This window comes from Phalaenopsis equestris, unplaced genomic scaffold (assembly GCF_001263595.1).
Source record: "Phalaenopsis equestris unplaced genomic scaffold, ASM126359v1 Scaffold000154, whole genome shotgun sequence".
Lineage (NCBI taxonomy): Eukaryota > Viridiplantae > Streptophyta > Magnoliopsida > Asparagales > Orchidaceae > Phalaenopsis > Phalaenopsis equestris.
The window spans coordinates 1,048,872-1,067,844 of NW_018164596.1; the positions used below are offsets into that span (position 1 = coordinate 1,048,872).

General features: G+C 31.3%; 1 protein-coding gene across 2 annotated transcripts in view; it reads right to left on the minus strand.

Moving 5' to 3' along the window:
• The window catches only part of LOC110021970 (IAA-amino acid hydrolase ILR1-like 5), a 46,663-nt gene extending 32,628 nt beyond the window's left edge, over positions 1-14,035 (minus strand). For both annotated transcript variants that reach the window (XM_020720710.1, XM_020720711.1), the window contains exons 1-3: positions 13,513-14,035; positions 13,304-13,429; positions 1,970-2,284 (exon numbers count right to left, since the gene is read on the minus strand). In XM_020720710.1, the coding sequence (XP_020576369.1) occupies positions 1,970-2,284; positions 13,304-13,429; positions 13,513-13,944 (873 nt within the window). In that variant the 5' untranslated portion in view covers positions 13,945-14,035. The remainder of the gene's footprint in view (positions 1-1,969; positions 2,285-13,303; positions 13,430-13,512) is intronic.
• Positions 14,036-18,973: the final 4,938 nt, after the last annotated feature.

Below are 18,973 nucleotides of genomic sequence, written 5' to 3' on the forward strand. Positions count from 1 at the left end.
TTATCCCACTAAGTGGGGTCGGCTACATGAATCTTTTTTCTCCATTGTGTCCTATTTAGTGTCATATTTTTAATTAATTCTAATAAATTAAGATCATTTTTTATACAATATGCTCGAATCTTTCTAGGTCTACCTCTTTCTTTCTTAACATAAATCGAATCTAAAACATCTAATGTCCTAATCGGATCACCAGATGGTTGACGTTTAATGTGACCAAATCATCTAAGACGACTCTATCTAATTTCGTCTGTTACTGGAAGCTACACCAAACCTATCACGAATATATTCATTTTGTATTTTGTCTCTAAGTGTAAAGCCACTCATCCCCTTAATCATTCTCATCTCAGCAACACCTCAGCAACACTTAACTTAGTAACTTAGTTTTATGCTTCTCTTTTAAAGGCCAACATTTAGCATCATAGAGCATTGCAGGTCTCACCAAAATCTTATAAAACTTTCCTTCCAATCTAAGTGGTACTTTTCTATCACATAATAGGCCGTAAGCATTCCTTCACTTCAACCAACCAACTTGAATTCTACTAAATAATATCCCCATCTATATCACTATTACTTTGAACAATAGGCCCAGGATATATAAAACATTCACACCTTTTAATAATTTGATCACCCATAGTTACAATTTTGTCACTAGAGTCACTACTACTAAAATTACATTCCAAATTACATTCCATATATTCACTTTTAGTTCTACTCAAACGAAAACCTTTAGACTCAAATGTAGACATCCATAATTCAAGGTTTTCCTAAACTTTCTCTCTCGTCTTATCCATGAGAAGAATATTATCAGCAAAAAGCATACAACAAGGTACATCCTCCTATAAATGTCCACTAAGAACATCCATAACTAAAGATCCATAACTAAAGCAAAAAAAAGCAAAAAGATATGGGCTTAAAGTCGATCCCTAATGTAATCCAACATACATAAGAAAATATTTGGTCAATCCTCTTTCTGTTCAAACACAAGTAACAACTCTAGCATACATATGTTTAATGACTTGAATGTAAGTCATATCAACACCTTTCTTCTCAAGAACTCTCTAAAGAGTATCTCTTGGAGCCTTACATAAGCTTTTTTCTAAATCAATAAAACTCATATGTAGAACCTCCTTATTACCTCTGAACTTCTCCATCAAACCTCCCAATTAATGTATAACTTCCATAGTAGACCTGCCCGACATAAATCCAAATTGATTATTATAAATCTTTGTAATACGTCTTAACCTATGCTCAATTACTCTCTCTCATAATTTTAAAGTATGATACATCAACTTAATTCCTCTATAATTTGCTCACTCTTGTGCATCCCCTTTATTCATAAAAATGGGAAGCAAAATACTCTTCCTCCACTCCTCGGGCATCTTTTTAGTCTTTAAAAGAATATTAAAAAGTTTAGTAATCCAATAAGCTCTTAAATCTCCCATATATTTCCACACTTCAATTGGGATATCATCAGGTCCTACAGACTTTCCAATATTTGTTTTCTTTAAAATCACAACTTTTTTTTTAGTAATGCAACTGAAAAAATGAAATATTTTATAATTATTAAAGATAATAAGAAAACTAAGGTCTATCGTATTTTCAGAAACTCATTAAAAAGTTTATCATAATAACTCTCCCACCTATGTTGAATATCTTTTTTCTAAGAAAATCACTTCTTGATTTCATCTTTAATATACTTGACTTGAGTTAAATCTTTACTTTCTTTCCTCTTTAATTGGCTAGTTTATACATATATTTTTCAACCTCCATGGTATCTAATCTAATATAAAGGTCACTAAAAGCAGAATTTATAGTAATTAACTTAGAAATCCATATTAAACAATAGCACTATTTACATTTTAAAAGTCAAAAATCAAATGTCACAAGAATCAACTCAATCAAAGTAACTATTAACTAGATGCTTGGAAGAAAAAAAAAAAGGCACAAGTTTTTCAACAAAGTAACATACCAGGCTATGAAGAGGGTCATCTTCTCTAGAAATGAGCTGCTGCAATGCGAGGATAACAAATGCTGTAGCAAAAATAGGATCACTATTAAGATGAGGAGTGCCTCCATCACCACCATTTCCCTGAATTCTAGCTTCAAAAAAGCTTACAGCAGCTTGTGTCGGTCCTGGGTGTGATGAGATACTGCCCGTAGGTAATTTATAGTCAACATGCATACCAAATATTGCATCCACTCCATCCAGAGCACCCTCCTTGATCATGTGAAAAGCACCTGCACCACCCTCTTCGGCAGGTTGAAAAAGTAGCCTCACAGTTCCCTTTTAATGCAGACCAGAAAGTGCTTAGAATTGTTTATTCAGCTATATATGGTTACATTTAAAATGACCAAAATATGAGAACATAATATGTGCAATTCAAGTCAATTGGCAATATTGAAGCACGACTTTGATCAACATCTCACTAACAACTTTTTTCTGTAAGGGTTAGTTCCTTATGGCGCAAGTGCCAAAAGTGATTGGAATTGAGTTCCAAACACCAGTTTTAATGTTTGTTTGGCAGAAAGCAGAAGTGACTTCCTATTTTTAGAACTAAGATTCATGAAGGTGAGAAGTGAATTGCCCCAATGAAGGCTCTGAAATCACCTACATATTTTAGTTTTTATATAGAAAAATAATAGTAACATGAACATGAAAGGAGGTTGCATGAAAATATTATTTCATTCATTAACATAATAAAATAATATAGAACTAATGGAGTAATGGATGAAAATGAAATTAATTGCAATCTGAATAAATACTAAAATTGAGTTTTCAAAAAAGTGTTCATGCTAACTAAATAAATGTACCCTAAACTGTCTCTTAGAAGTCAATTCCAATCCATATAACTATGCAAAACAAACTGTCCTTAATGAAGCTGGGAAGACAGAAACCCATATGCCAGAAATAACGCCTACATTATCATAACTAAAAGGAATTTTCATATGTTCTATAAAGGTTAACAAGGAATAAATGGGCTGTGATCAACAGTGTGACAGCAAGAACCTAATGCTTTTTCAAAGAAGCCATGAACAACTGCAGATGTCACATTAACAACATAAATAATAAAAGAGCCTACAACAAGTTTTCAAAGTAATTGAAAGATCCAAACGTGTGTTTTATTAGGGCAAGTCTGGTTACCGTGAGAGATTGAAATGGCAGGGAAAAAATCAAATAATTTAAATATCAGGGGGACTTCATAACAAATCAATTCTAAACACAAGAATTAAAATGAAGCTTGCACAAAAAAATATTGAGAAAGGAGATAAGCAATGCATATAACATATCAACTCTTTTCGCAAAAACGGTGTCAGCCTTCTTGAATACCACAGCAATAAGCGAGGTTGACTTACCAAAACCTCATATAGGAGATATCATTCCATGCCGAAAAAGGAAATTTGAGTTTGACCTAATCCAATTAAAAATAATCAAGACACAAAGGACAAATTTCAAAACTAAATACTCCATTAATATTTATTAAAATTATCGGAATTCAGAAAGGAAAATTTATGTATCGGCACGGTCACTGGAAGAATCGGCGACTGCATGCCGACTTGGGCAGCAGTTGTTTTACTCTTTTTTTTCCTTTAAGCGTTTGGTTGATGCTTTTTTTAATTTGCTTTTCCTCGGCCGACTTCCTTTTTTTTTTTTTGTGAAAGAATTTTTTTTATTAATCTAATTTAATTTAACTGACGATGAGTTTAAAAATGATAATAAAAAAATTTTATGTAATTATATTTAAAAATGAAGTGAATAATCAATTTGATTATGATAAATTCATTTAATTTAACTTATTGATTAAATTATTTTATATTGAGCAAATAACTATAATTAAAGAGAAGCTATTAGTTATTAGTGAATATAAAATCTAAATAAATATAATAATTTTCACTTAAGAAAAATAGCTCTTCGCCTGAACTCGATTTAAAAAAAAAAGGGGGGGGGGGGGCATTTAAATTTTAACAATTACTATGTATTTATATATTTAACACCGAAATTATATTTTTTACATTTGTACAACAAAATTTTTCATATTCATATAAAACTTATCATTATTTTAAATTTTAAAAAGTAAATTACAGTTTATCATGCAAAAATTAGAAGATGGCCTATATGTAAAATTTTAAGTTTAGAGGTTAGATATGTAAATACTTTGATGAATGTAAATCTTCCAAAGAAAAGCTAAGCAGGTGATAAAAATAATTAAAAAAAAGGAATGAAGATAAATGAAGTGTGCTGAGAAAGAAAGAACAAAAAAAAAAATCCAGCAAACGTTTAAAGGAAAAAAAAAGGCCCACTGTCCCGACTCCATGCCGGTGACATGCTGTACCCAGAAATACGGGCGACTGTCTCGAAATAAAAAATTTATTTTTTCAATACATAAAATTTTAATATATATATTAATGAGGTATTTAGATTTTAAAAATGGCATAACTGTATCCATAGAGCCCGCCTCCAACGGACAAACTTAGGTAATCCGCACTTTAGATTACTCCCGTTGCAACTGCTAGGAATATGTTTAAGGGAATAACAGTCCCTAGAGTTATTTTTAAGAGATGCAAAGCGGCGCTCCTGATGTGATTTTTCTTCCTCCTCTAGGGAAAATATTTGCGTACAAACGCAGCGCTGCTCGAGTCCAGGGGTTATTCAGGCGGTACAGTGGGGTTATATCGGGGTTATACCTCTCTGTAACCCCCTGTAACTTCTTTGTAAACTACCTATAACCTACAAATGAGTTTTGCGTTTCTGTAATTTCATGGGTACAAATAAATTACACGGAGGTTACAGGATGGTATAACCCGGATATAACCCCCATGTACCCCTTGAATAACCCCTGACATAAGCAGCGCTGCGTACGTCTTATGTAAGAAAATATTTTCCCTCCTCTAGGGTTTATGGAGGCCTTCTTATTTTCCCTTTCTCTTGGGAAAATGATCCTCCTTTCTCTTATTTCTTTCTCCATTGATCTTTCTTTTGTGCTTTGGGGCTTTTGCCCTTATTTTCCTCTCATGGATCATTTTCCTCCTCTTATCCCATCATCTTCTCAATCTCTTCTAGGTCCTAGTCCTAATTGGAAGAGTCCTATCACTTCTAATCTTACAAGTTCTTCTAATTTTTGTTTGTCTTACAATCCAAGTTCAACATATAAGGTTTCTTTCTCTGATCAAAAGGTTATTCATGGATCAAAGCAACGGAGTTGGGTATGCAATTTGCAAACGTCCTTTCTATGGTAACTTGCAACAAGCTATTAGTAGATTATGAAAACTGAAAGGTATTGTAAATCTTCTATATCTTTCTGAAGGTTTGTTCCTATTTAATTTCAATTGTGTTGAAGATTTTTATATGGTGTTGGCTTGTGGTCCTTGGTTTATCAATGGTAAACCATTCATTTTTTTAAAAAGGTCACACGATTTTAAGTTCTTTAAAGAAGATTTTACAGATATACCTACTTGGATTAAATTTCTAAATCGATCTTTGTATTTTTGAAATGAGTCTGGTATTTCAATGATTGCTAAGTGAAATCAGCATTCTTTTCGAAGTTGATTCTTTAATTTCCAAGTTTTCCCGACTTTCTTTTACCATAGTCAATATACAGATAAAAATTGACTCTCTTCTTCCTGATTTCATTCTTCTTGACAATAAAGGGCATGAGTTTAATTAGTCAGTAGTTTATGAATGACACTAATCAAAGATTTCAGCAGAGCAACAGTAGACTTCCCATTCCTATTAGGGTTTCTACTACTTATATTTCCTCTACTCCTGATTTAAACATTCCTACTGATATGTCTTCCAGCAGTGCTGAAATTGCTGAAGAAAATATTGAAGTTCATCACATTGATTCTAATGTTGTTCCTAATATTAATATTGATATGAATGGTAATTCTCATGATGGTAATGTGTTGAATCATGAAAGTATGAACAATAAAAATTTGTAAAATGTTAATTGCTTAGCTCTACCTCCTGTTTTTGAATATGTTCATATTGAGGCTGGTGATAGAAATATCATTACTCATAATGCTATTGTCAGAGATAATCCCACTGTTTTGACAAGTCTTATTATTATTGATATGTTTAATGCTATTTCCATCCCTGTGCCCTCTACCTCTAGGGCAAAAAAAGAAAAAACTATAGTAGGGAATGTTATCCGTTAGTCCTCTGTGTTTATTCACTTTTCAATTTCTCTTACGTTTTATTCTAATATTCTTGCTTGGAATGTTCATGAGTTTAGTAATGAAACCAATGTTGCGGATTGCAAAAAGGTTATATGAGAATCATGCTAATATGATTGATCTTTTTTAGAACTATACTTTCTCTTTCTTCTATTTTTGATAGTTTCTCTGTCAATAAGTTTAGACTATTTAATAATGAAAGAAATGTGCATAACTTTGATAGTGTTGAAAATGGGCGTATTTGAGTGCTAGCATTTTTTTTCTTTTACTGCTTTAGATATCAAATCTCAGTATATTCATAGGCACATTACGTTCTCTTCTAATGTTAATTTTTTTATAACTTTAATATATGTAGATAATAGCGCTACTATTAGAAAGGATCTTTGGAATTATATTGTTCATCTTGATGCTAATATTAATAATCATTGGCTTTTGTTGGGTGACTTTAATTATATTCTTAGAGTTAGTGAAAAATTGGTGGCCATCCACCCATGCTAAGCTAACTAATTTTAATAATTGCATTCTTAATTCAAATATTTTTTAGTTTCATAATATTGGTCATAAGTTTACTTGATATGATAATCAAATTGTTAATTCTATTAGATGTCTCCTTGATAGGACTTTTTATGATGTTGATTGGGTCGATTCTTTTCCTTATTCCTATTTCAGAGTTTTGAATTTTTCCACTTCTGATCATTCGCCTATTTCTATTTCTTTAAGGTCTTCTTATACTTTGAAGCATAGATTTTAAAAAAGAATTATTGGAATAGTTATTTTGGTTTTTTTAATCATGTTCATGATACTTGGAATAATAATGCTCAAGGTGATCATTTATTTTCCTTTTACAATAAGTTGAAGAATGTTAAAGAAGCTTTAAAGTATTGAAAATGGAACTCTAACTATAGTTATAATTATATTATTGAGTTAAAATATGAACAGAAATTTACTATGAACAATTTGAACTTCAATCCTCTTTGTAAAAATTTACTTAGCCAAACCTCTCTCAACCAAGATAAACTTGGCAATGCTCTTTCTTATAATTATTAATGGTTAAAGCGGAGGGCTAAATGTGAATGGTTATCCGAATGTGAAGATAATGTTAAGTTTTTTATCAAAAAATTAAAATTATAAATAATTCTACTTTTATTAAAAAAAATTAGTTGATGATAATTATTTACAACATGATCATGATATTGCTTTTGAAGTCACTTCTTTTTTTAATTTTTTGTTAAATAATGTTGTTGATGTTCCTATGTCAGTTTTTTTATAAATTTCTCGATATTAATACTATTTGTTCTTTGGATTGTGAAGCTTTAATTAAGATTTTCTCTTATCAAGAAATTAAATTTTTTTTTATTCTATTGCAAATTGTAAATCTCCTGGCCGCCCTGATAGGTTCATTTAATTTTTTTTAAAGATTATTGGAATATTATTATGGAGGATTATATTCATGCTATAAAATTTTTTTTAATACTGGTAAGCTTACCAACAGAGCTATACATATTGTTATCATTTTAATTTCTAAAGGCAAAATATTCAATATTAAATGATTGTCGTCCTATATCTCTTTGTAACACTTTGTATAAGATCATTGTTGAGCTTTTAACTGATAGGATTAAGAGTCTATTTGGGGCAGCTGCAGCTTATCCAGCTTATCAGGATAAGGTTTATCCAGATAAGCAGCTTATCTTGATAAGTTGTTGATCAACAGCTGGCCCGGATAGCTGGCTGGCTGTTTGGTTTGTGCGTTTGGAAAACAACTAATTTGCAGTTGTTTCTAGATAAATGACCATTCTGCCCCTGTGCAGTAATGTTATTTGCAACAGAACTGTCATTGTTTTAAGCAATACATTTGACACTTGAGAAGCAAAAAACGAATTCAAAACAGTACAAAAAAATAAGTAAAAGATCTAAAAATAAAATATTACAAAAAATCATCACATTAAATAAAATAAAATATTATTAAAAAAAGTTCATCCTCTCCTATATTTTTTTTTCCTATTATCTTCTTTTGAACTTTCTCTTCTCATATTTTGTCGCACTCTAAGCAAAAAAGTCAAATTTGTAAATATTTATGCATGCGCCTAAAAAAGGAAGATTTACATTATTACATACTTACCACTCAATTTCTATGCACATAAATATTCAATACCTAAATCTCAATTTTTACATATATGCCATCATACATATGTATGAAAAGCTGTATTTCACTTTTTAATAATTAAAATATTGATATTTTTAATTTTATATGAAAGATTTGGGTGGTATAAATATAAAAAAATAAATTTTAGGTGATGAATATGTAAATATATAGGAATTGGGTGGCATGTTTATAAATACGACCAAACAATCCATGAGCCATATGCGACCAAACATATTGATTAAACTAATATTAAAATTCATCATCTAATTATTTTTATATTTCCAAGTAGTTTTTCTTGTGGCGTGAACAAGCTTACCTTCCTCGATGATGGTGTGAGCAGGCTTACCTTCCCGGATGGTTTCTGGTAGGAGCGGAGCAGAAGGAAGAGAAAGAAGGGAGTATCGCTGGTCTTTGTATGTCGAGATGCCATCGTGGCCTTCGCTACCAGCTCTAATCGAGATTGTATTGCGAGGTTTCATTCACGAAGCCGATGGTTTTGGGCGAAACCAAGAGAGCAAGAGTGATGACTTCGACGTACAGCAACGAGCGATGCTTCGTCCTGCGCCGACGAGCGATGCTTCGTCCTGCGACGACGAGCGATGCTTCGTCCTGCGACGACGAGTGAGGCAATCAAGCATATATTTTATTCTTTTTCTCCCCTGCGACTCTTCTCTTTGACGGGGACAAGGGCAACCCCGTCAAAATGTTTTCCAAAACGCGGACCACATGGCTTGACCCAGCGGTCCATGTTTAATATAAAATAAAAACGTTCTTCGCACATAAGCTATCCGAACGCTACATCCAAACAGTGAGGGGGCATTTTGAAAACACCGTCGTTGTTGATAAGCTGCCCTAAATGCACCCTAAAATTTCTCTTTGTAATATTATTAATCTCGTTCGGGCTGCTTTCATTAAAGGAAAAGATATTGATGGTGATGTCATTTTCGCAAATGAGCTTTTATTTGATTTTAACTCTATCAATTTTGGAAATAAATTCTATTCTAAATTTGACTTAAAGATTTTGATAAAGTTAGTTGATTTTTTCTTTATGAATGAATGGTCATATTAGGTTTCCTTATTGGACTTATTCGTTGGAATAAGTCTGTACAACTGATGTTTATTTTTTTTTGTTACTATTAATGATGAAATGAACATATATTTTGTTTCTTCTTCTAGTTTGAGACAAAGTTATCATTGTTCTTCTAATTTATTTGTTATAATTATGGATGTCACTTCCTCCTTGTCAGATGCTTAGAATAATTTTATCACGAAACAATGTTTTAATAAAGTTAATTATCGTATGTATGCTAATGATCTTTTATTTTTTGGGTATGTAGATCCTTTCATTATAGAACAATTTGTTAATGTTCTTAATATTTTTAGTCATGCTCCTAATTTGAACATTAAATTCTCTAAGTCTGATATTTATTATTATAAGAAAATTAATGATAATTTACCGTTATCTTTATGTAACATTTGTGGGAAAAAAAATATTTCTCTACCATGAAAATACATTGGTAGTACTATAAATTGCTCTAAACTAAATGTGATGGATTGTAAACAATTAGTGATAAGCTTCATAAATGGTTGGTTGACTGGGAAAAAAAGTTTGATCTATGACTGGTCGGTTTCAATTAATAAATTAAACCATTAGAAGTTATTTTTATTATTGATTTCATTCCACGTCTTTACATAAATGCATTAGGAAGGGAATTACTTTTTGATTAGTAACATCCTTTTTAACATTAATAGTGAGAAAAAAAATTCTACGATTCCTTATTTCTTGGAATACTTCTCTTTCTAAAATTTTGGAGAACTTGGTATCCCAACTTTAGACAATATTAATTTGATGCATAAATCAAAAATTATTTGGAGGCATTTCAATTTTAATTCTTTACATTGTGGTTAATAACATTTTCCAAGTTTTCTACCATGTTGAGAATATTAGTTGCAAAATTCACAAGAGATTCTACCTTTTAGTTATTCAAATTATTGCTTATGTTATTTGGTTTGAAAGAAAAAATAGGATCTTTAATAATTCTAGTACCTCTTATGAGAATATATATAAGAGCTTTGAAAAATTAAACAGATAACTTGCAAATGGAAATTTAAGTATGGTATTCATAAGTTTATTAAGGATTTTTATAACTTGTAGTTTCTTCATTTTTTCTGCTTATCTCTTGGAGGCTGTCTTGTTTCATATTGTGGTTGGTTTTACCTTTAGGTCCTGCTTTTTATCTGTTTGATTTTGAGCTCGAGCTTTCTTCTGTGATTATTTGATCGATATTTAATTTACTTTGTTTTTTTGTCTTTTGTTTTATGACTTGTATAGCTCTTAGTTGGCTTTATTTTGACTGCACTTGTTTTTGGAGTGGCGGGTAGCTTTTTATGTTCAGTTTAATCTTTCCTCCTATTTTTGTTAAATCAGATTTATTTTAGTTGAGATGTGTTATTTTCTAACTAATTTGGTCCGATCATCCTTTATGTCTTGACTTATTTTTGTTTGATTTGTTTTGATATAAATGCTTTCTTGTTTGATTGTTTTGTTTTTTATGTTTCTTTTTTGGTATTTTGTAGCTTTGTTTATGTTGTGGATTCTTCTTCTTTGTGTGATTTTTGTGGTGTTGTTTTGTGGGCTCTAAGTGAATTTTTTCTTGTTTATGTTTTTTTTTTTCTTTACTTACAAATAATGTGTTTTGTTTTTTTCTTTTTTCTGGTAGCCTTTTGTTGAGCTGATGTTGCTTCACTTTTCGTTTTCGTTTGTCAATTATTTAACTTATTAAATGGATACTTCTCTTTATTCTTAATTTTTAGGCTGTTTTTGGGTGAGTTCTGATGTACCCTGTATTTTTTTTTTTTGTTTTAAACCATCTATCCCGGTTTACTCATATATTTTGTTTGATTTATTACACTTAGATGGAATAGTATGTCAATTGTTTAATGGATCTCAAAATGTCGTTGAGCTTTGTCCTGGCTATTTATTATTAGTTTGTTAGATCTATTGTTTTGATTTCTTTAGTGTTTGGATAGTCTGTAAATTTTAGTTTTTTCTTGTTTAAACTGGGATTTTCTTTCATTGAATTTGGATAGAATCCCTTGGTCTAGATTTGGGTGTGGCTAAGCTCTTCCCTTTTTGTTCGGTTGCTTCCTTTGTTTTCTCTCTTATTTTATTCTTGATTGTTGTTTTCTGGGATTTTCTTTCTGGTTGTAATACTCCACGTTTTCCCCCTGTCAATCGCAGAACTGCATCTCTAATGTGAATTCAAAGTTATGTTTGAATTTGGATTTTAAAATTATGCTTCAAAATCTTTTGAATTGTTTTGAGTTTTTTACTATGTTTATGATGGAACTGATCTTTTATGTTCTGTTGAGATTGCTTTCTGCACAGATGCCTTCATTCTCCTATGATGGGTTACTTCTTGAAAGAAGCTTGAAGTTGGTTTTCTACTGCTCTCGATCTCCTTTGGAAGTTAAGAAGATTTTGATGTTGGTTGCAGTTCTTCTACTATGTTTCTGATGCTCTTATTATCCTATAGTGGTTTGAAATATGCTTGATGATGGTTGTTGTTGTTCTATTGTGCTTACTATGATGTTTTTTTTTTATTTTACTTTGGTTGCTGAGATAGGAGTGTTTTTTGTTTTTTTTTTGTAGTGTTAGCCTTTTCATAGGCTCTTTTTTTTTTTTTGTTGTTGTTTATCTTGTTTTGTGTTGTAATTTGTGTTATTTTAACTCCATATTTTATTCTTTTATTAATAAAGTTGGGCATAACCACATTTTCCCTAAAAAAATTTAGTTTTAAAATTTGACCACACGCAAACTGCTCATTAAATACGTTAAAAATAGATAGACTTCCATGCATGGTTTGCGATGGAGCGATGTTACATGAATTGATCACATTGGGTCGTTTGAACCAACAAAATTAGACAGGAGTAGAGTACATGAAATTTTGGATAAAAAGATGGAAACCATGCAATGCTACTTGAATTTCCCAATGTCTCATCACCCAGATTAGATTTAGGTTTTAGGCCAATTCAAACCCAAAACAAATTTTCTAGGTTGCTTAATCACCGGCCCAAACATGAACCAAACTTAGAACTTCGGGAAATCTCAGGTCTTCTTGTCCATACAAATTAAATAAACATGCCCCTCATTCTAAGACATTCATGTAGGCCCTGAATTATATAATTGTTGATTTTGGAGAAATTTTTAAGTGATTCTAGTTCACAAAAATTTGTACATATTAGGTCAGTATTTTTCTAGGTATTATTTTGAATGGTACTAACATATTACTAATGCTAAGCAATACTAAGCAATGAAGATTTTATTTTATTTTATTATCTTAAATTTTATTTTTTGGGGTTTGCGTTGGGGGACCACAAAATTCTTATGCATATCACACTTTTTTTGGGTTAAATTAAGAATCTCACTTTGATATTGGGGCGTGAGAGGCGGAAAATATTTGCATACGTAAGACGTACATAGAGCTGCGTACGTCGGGAGGTTATTCAGAGGGTATAAGGGGGTTACATCTGTGTTATACTCCCCTTTAACCTCCCTGTAACCTACTTGTAACTATCTGTAACTTACAAATAAGATCTGCGTTTCTGTAGCACCGGTAGTTATAAGTAAGTTACAAGGATGTTACAGGAGGGTATAATGCGGATATAACCCGTCTGTACCCTCTAAATAACCTCCGAAGTACGCAGTGATGCGTACGTAGGACGCAAATATTTTCTGTGAGAGGCAATGCTCTTCACCGATATTAAGAAAAGCGCTACAATTATGATTTCTAAATTTGAGCATACCGAATCCGCATTCTTATCATCATTTGTTCCTTTTAAAAGCAATTAAAAAATCATTGCACCACATAATAAATATAATCACTATACGAGGCATTTGATTCTCAAAGTTCAAACATGTACGCTGCTTGCCAGAAAGATGCACCGAAGTATAGAAATTTCATGTAAATCTTCCAAGAACTAAATTACCTTCAGATTGCTCTTTCGCTCATTAAGCAACTTAGCAGCTCCCAGAAGCATAGCGACATGCACGTCATGCCCGCAAGCGTGCATTACCCCATCAAACTTACTCCTATGTTCCCAATCCACCAATTCCTACATCATCTCCGCAAGCATCAATCACCAACAAAGATAGCACCCTTTTAAAAAATTAACAAACAACGTAGAGTAAGGAGAACCTGAAGAGGGAGAGCATCCATGTCAGCACGGAGAGCGACTATAGGAGAGGCGCCGGAACCGACCTGAGCAACAATTCCAGTGCCGGCAATTGGGAATGAGTAAGGAATGCTTAGGGTTTCAAGGTGGAAGCGGATTAGAGCACTGGTGTTGTGCTCTTGAAATCGGAGTTCAGGATGTTCGTGGATGACGCGGCGGATAGAGAGAAGCAGCGGAAGCTCATCTTTGGCACGGCTGAGGATGTCAGAAAAATAAGAGGAGTCGCTTGTAACAAAGCCACCGACAATCATAAGTGCAGAGGAAGCTAAGGAGAGGAGGAGGGTTAGGGTTAAGAGGGAGAAGTGGAAGGGAAGATGATACGACATTAGATCTCGATGGAAAGGGGAGCCAAGAAGTGATGAAGTAGAGCAGCGAAGAAGACTTTGCCACTCCATGTAAGTATTAACCCCAAATAAAAAGAGCGGAATCTAACAGCGAAGTCGGATTTTGGGCAAGAATTTCTGCCCATAACTTGTTCGAAATAGAATTTTCACGATAAAGTTTGTGCCTCCCCTTTCTTATGTTATTATTATCCTTTTGTTGTTTATTTTATTTTATTTTATTTTATTTTATTTTATTTGAGGATGATTTAGATGAAAGGGTTTCTCCACATCCATCCCCTTGTGTTGCTGGAAAAAAATATTATGTTCGGAGTTTGTATGCAAGCTGCGTCTGGATAATAGCTGTGATCCACTAAAGATTGTTTTTTTTTTCCTCCTCCGCTCCTTCTGGTGGATCACAATCATTATCCGGACTCAGCTTGCGCCCACACTTTGGATTACTATTTTTTTTTCATATTACCGTGGCCTTTTTCAAGCTACGTATATGTTTATGCCCCTCTGTCTCACATTTGAACCCACCAGCTAACTCCTTGACCTGCTAAGGCTACAAGCCGTCAAGATATTAGGATTTGTAGTCTTTTGAAGATAACATTAGGTGCAAGAGAGTTTTCTTCAGTAATCCAAAGTTTTTCACTGAACGAGTTTCGGGACATCATTATCATCAACTTGAAAGCCAGTTCAGATTTAAGGTATTAATGTTTAGAAAATTTTTAAGTGTGGGAGCAACATTTATAGATGATAAATATTGTACATTTATTTATTGACAAAGCCTTCTATGTACTTAAGTGACATTTGTTGGAATAATCCATACAATTTCATATATTGAGTTGTTTGTTGGTTTATTGTTGTATTGATGCATTTTTTTTAAATTTTATGAAGTGGAAGTCTTCTTTAATCTTTTTAGCATAATTGATATGTTATGTATATGAAGTTTTAGGTTATACTTTTTCACAAAAATATTGAACTTATGCATAAATTTGTCATTTAATTTAACTTATTGTGTATAGACTGATTAATGAAGTAAAAGTTTTATTTAAGACTCTAACAATGTCAATTGGTGACATTTATAAAAATTTAAATTATGTTCTTTAGAAATATATTGTATTAATTAAGTATTTATTCTATTTTTTTGTTGTGTCTAAACAATTTCTTTAAGTGAAAGCCTTAATTAGGGCTCTAACAATGCTGATTTGTGATGTTTTTGAAAGTTTAGGTTGTTTTTTCTTCAGAAAAAATTTACATTAATGCAAAAATTTTTCATTCAACTTATTGTGTATGGCCACGGTACTAAGTAAATGTCATATTAAGGCCAAAACAATGATGATATGTAAAGTTTATGAAAAATTGAAAAAGGTTTTTTTTAGAAATATGTGTAATTAATTAAAAAAAACTATTTTACATGTTGTGCATTGACAGTTTGATGAAGGAAGCTTTATTTCCTCTCAATAATGATATGTTATATATATATATATATATAGTTGAAATTTAAGCATAACTTTGTCATTTAACCTAATGTGTGTTGAGTGATTACTGAATTAAGAGAATTATTTGTCTCTAAAGAGTTTTATTTGTGATAATTATGAAAATTAATTCTATGTTTCTTAGAAAAATAGTGTATTAATGCATGATTTATTCTATTTTGTTGTTGTGAATGACAATTTTCTTAAGTAAAAGCCTTATTTAAGGCTCTAATAATGTTGATTTGTGATGTTTATGCAATTTTAGGTTGCTTTTAAAAAAATTGAATTAATGCAAAAAATTAACATTTAACTTGTTGTATACGGTCTGATTACTAGGGTAAAAATCTTACTTATGACTCTAACAGTGTTGATTCATTATTTTTATGAAGCTTTATGATGTGTTTCATCATAAAAAAATTTAATTGATGCGTTGATTTGGTAATTAACTACTTGTGTAAGGAATGATTACAAAAGTAAAAGATTTATTCAAGGCTCTAACAATGTTGATTTCTAATATTCATGAAGAATTGTGTTTCCTTTCTTCACAAAATTTGGAATTAATATAAAATTTTCTCATTTACTTTGTATTGCATGGACTGATTATTGAAGTAAAAGCAAAGATAATGCAATATTTTCTCATTTACCTTGATAAGCATGGACTGATTACTAAACTTATTACTTAAGTAAAAGCAGAATTAATAAAAAAACTTCTTGTTTACCTTGATGTACATAGATTGATTACTGAAATAAAAGTAGAATTATTGCAAAGTTTTCTCATTTACGTTATTGTGCATGAACTAATTAATGAACTGATTACTGAAGTAAATGCATAATTAATACAAAATTTTCTCATTTACCTTATTGTGCATGGTGACATGCCTGAAATATGTTATTTTTATTTGCACATTTAATGCTTATTTTTAATGATATTGTGTTATAATGAAATGTATTTTTGATGTTTTTAGGTGTATGTACACTAAATGAAGCATAGGAACAAAAATGGAGCAAATTAGAGTCAAATGAATCAAAAAGGCAAATGTTGATCCGGCGCGTGGGCACCATAATCTGGCACTTAGGCGTCAAGCAACAGAGAGCCTGACGCCTAGGCACCAGGATCTGACGATTAGGCGCCAAAATCGGTTATCTAGAGAATCCATTGAATTTAGTGAATTTTGAAAAGGTGTTTGAAGAAACTCTTGGGGATTTTGAGAGCTCTATTTAAAGAGACTTTTGCAGATTCAAAAGAGAGACTTTTGGGAGGAAGAAAATAGACTCTTTTATAGAAAAGTGGATTCTTCCTAGAGAGGAGAAAGTCTTGGAGGCTTGCTTGGATTTGGAGGAGAACAAGATAAGTGAGAGATATCTTCTTCACTACAGATTTTGAGTAAGTTTGGAGTAGAATTGTAGGGAGAGTAAGTGATTCAAAGGAAATATAAGGATTATTTGGGAAGGAGTAAGATAAGTTGTGTGCTTTGTTTAGTTTACTTTATCTTGTTATTTAAATTTTTATTTATCTATAAATCCATGTGTTGTTATTTCTTCTTCATGAAATCTGAGTAGTTTTCTTTGTCTTTCTCCCTGCAATGAGGAATAATTATGTGTAGGAATGTAGTTTAGCAAAAGTGCTTTTAAATTTTCATAAATTGTGATGATTCAAACTCTATGTTTAATTTACTTGTAATTCTGGTCAATTGATTTGTTAAAATCTATTATAAAACGTAGTGACCCAAAATGGGCTATGTTTCAACATAGTAAGAATCCAATTTAACATCATGGAAGAGAATGTAGTCCCTGAGGTTAAGTGCAAATAAATAGGGAAATAAGTTTTGATGGGCATAGAGTTGGAGATTTTAGGTGACAGACTAAAATCCCCTATTTGGTTCAGATGATGGGAAACTAAAGTGAGATGTTAGCTTTTAGCGGAAGGAAAGTGGAAACTCTAGAGTGAGAGCTAGTATTTACCCAGCCTAACCGCAGGTTTAGGGACCAAACTCTAGATTAGCCAATGTCTTTATGCACTTGACAAAGAGTAAAAAATAGAATTGCTCCTATTTGTTATATGTAAAATTATTTTCCTAAACTAATTATAAATTCATTGCAAGGAGAATGATGTTTTATACAAATTTGAACTCTTCATACATTGACAGTTTAGAGTTATGGTAACTTTACATTTTAAAACCTTTTTAGATTGTCCTGCATTTACATTTTTCATATGTTTAACATACTTAACATTCATTTAATTCTATAGAATTAGATATTACACAAGAACTTGTGATCATTTACTATATGAGTTTTCTAAAATTAAAAAGTAGGTTTTATTAAAGTCAATTTTACGAGAGTTTTGGTTATCTCTGTGGGATCAATACTGGGGTTTTTAAAGAAAATCTTATATTACTTGGAATGATAAGAATACAAGAGTAGTACCTCTAGTGTGTAAACCATTTTTATCATCTTTATATAATATTTTTACACACTAGCCACTGAATATAAATTAGGTCAAGCCTTTGGCCATATTTCTAAATTTAAATAATTGTGTAATTTCAAGTCGGGTCAAGTTTTTGGCGTCATTGTCGGGGATGGTAACGAAACCTTTCTGACTTTGAAAAATCTTTATTTTTAATTGTAGAAATATTATAGAAAAATTGTAGTGTCGTTTATATATAAGTGCTTGTGAGAGTATTTAAAAATATTTCAAAATATAAAAAAATAGAGATAAATTTACTGTTTAGTTAGTGTGTTTTACTTATTTTATTATTTATATTTAAAAGTGTAAGCGTGGTGCAAGATTTGAAGGTCTAGTATTTTACGATTCTGAGTTTGAACGAACTATTAGAAAAAATATAAAATAAAAACAAATTCACAATTTCTAAGAAATGACCAATACTTTACATAATAATTTAGAAAATCAAATTGATGAGAATGTATCAAAATCATTAAGAGATTATACTAACTCTACGGTATATGAAATTCATTAAAGTATACAAACTCCTGTTGTATAAGCTAACACATTTGAATTAAAACACGATATCATTCAGATGATACAAAATAACCAGTTTGGGGGAACTCCATCTGAAGATTCTAACTTACATCTTGCAAGTTTCTAGAAGTTTGTGCCACATTTCAATATAATTGTGTCTCTAATGATGCTCTCTAATGACGTTGTTAGACTTAAGTATTTTCCTTTTTCCTTAAGGGATAAAGCTAAAATATGTTTAAACACATTAGAACCTGGATTTATTAGAGCCTTGAGTGACCTGGCATAGAAATTCTTGGCTAAGTATTTTTTACCATCAAAAACTGCTAAGCTAAGAAATGATATTACATCTTTTGTCAATTTTAAGGAGAATCAATATACGAGACTTGGGAGTGCTTTAAATAACTTCTCAGGAAGTGTCCACTTCATTATTTGCCCGATTGGTTAATAATTTAAACATTTTATAATGGGTTAATAGGACCTCCTAAATCAATTATTGATGTTGTTATTGGTGAATCATTAATGTCAAAACCTTTTGATGAAACATATTATTTAATTGAAAAAATATTTATGAATAATTTTCAATGGCCTTCTGAACAGGTAAATCCTAAAAGAATAGCAATTTTCATGATTCTGACGCTATTTATAT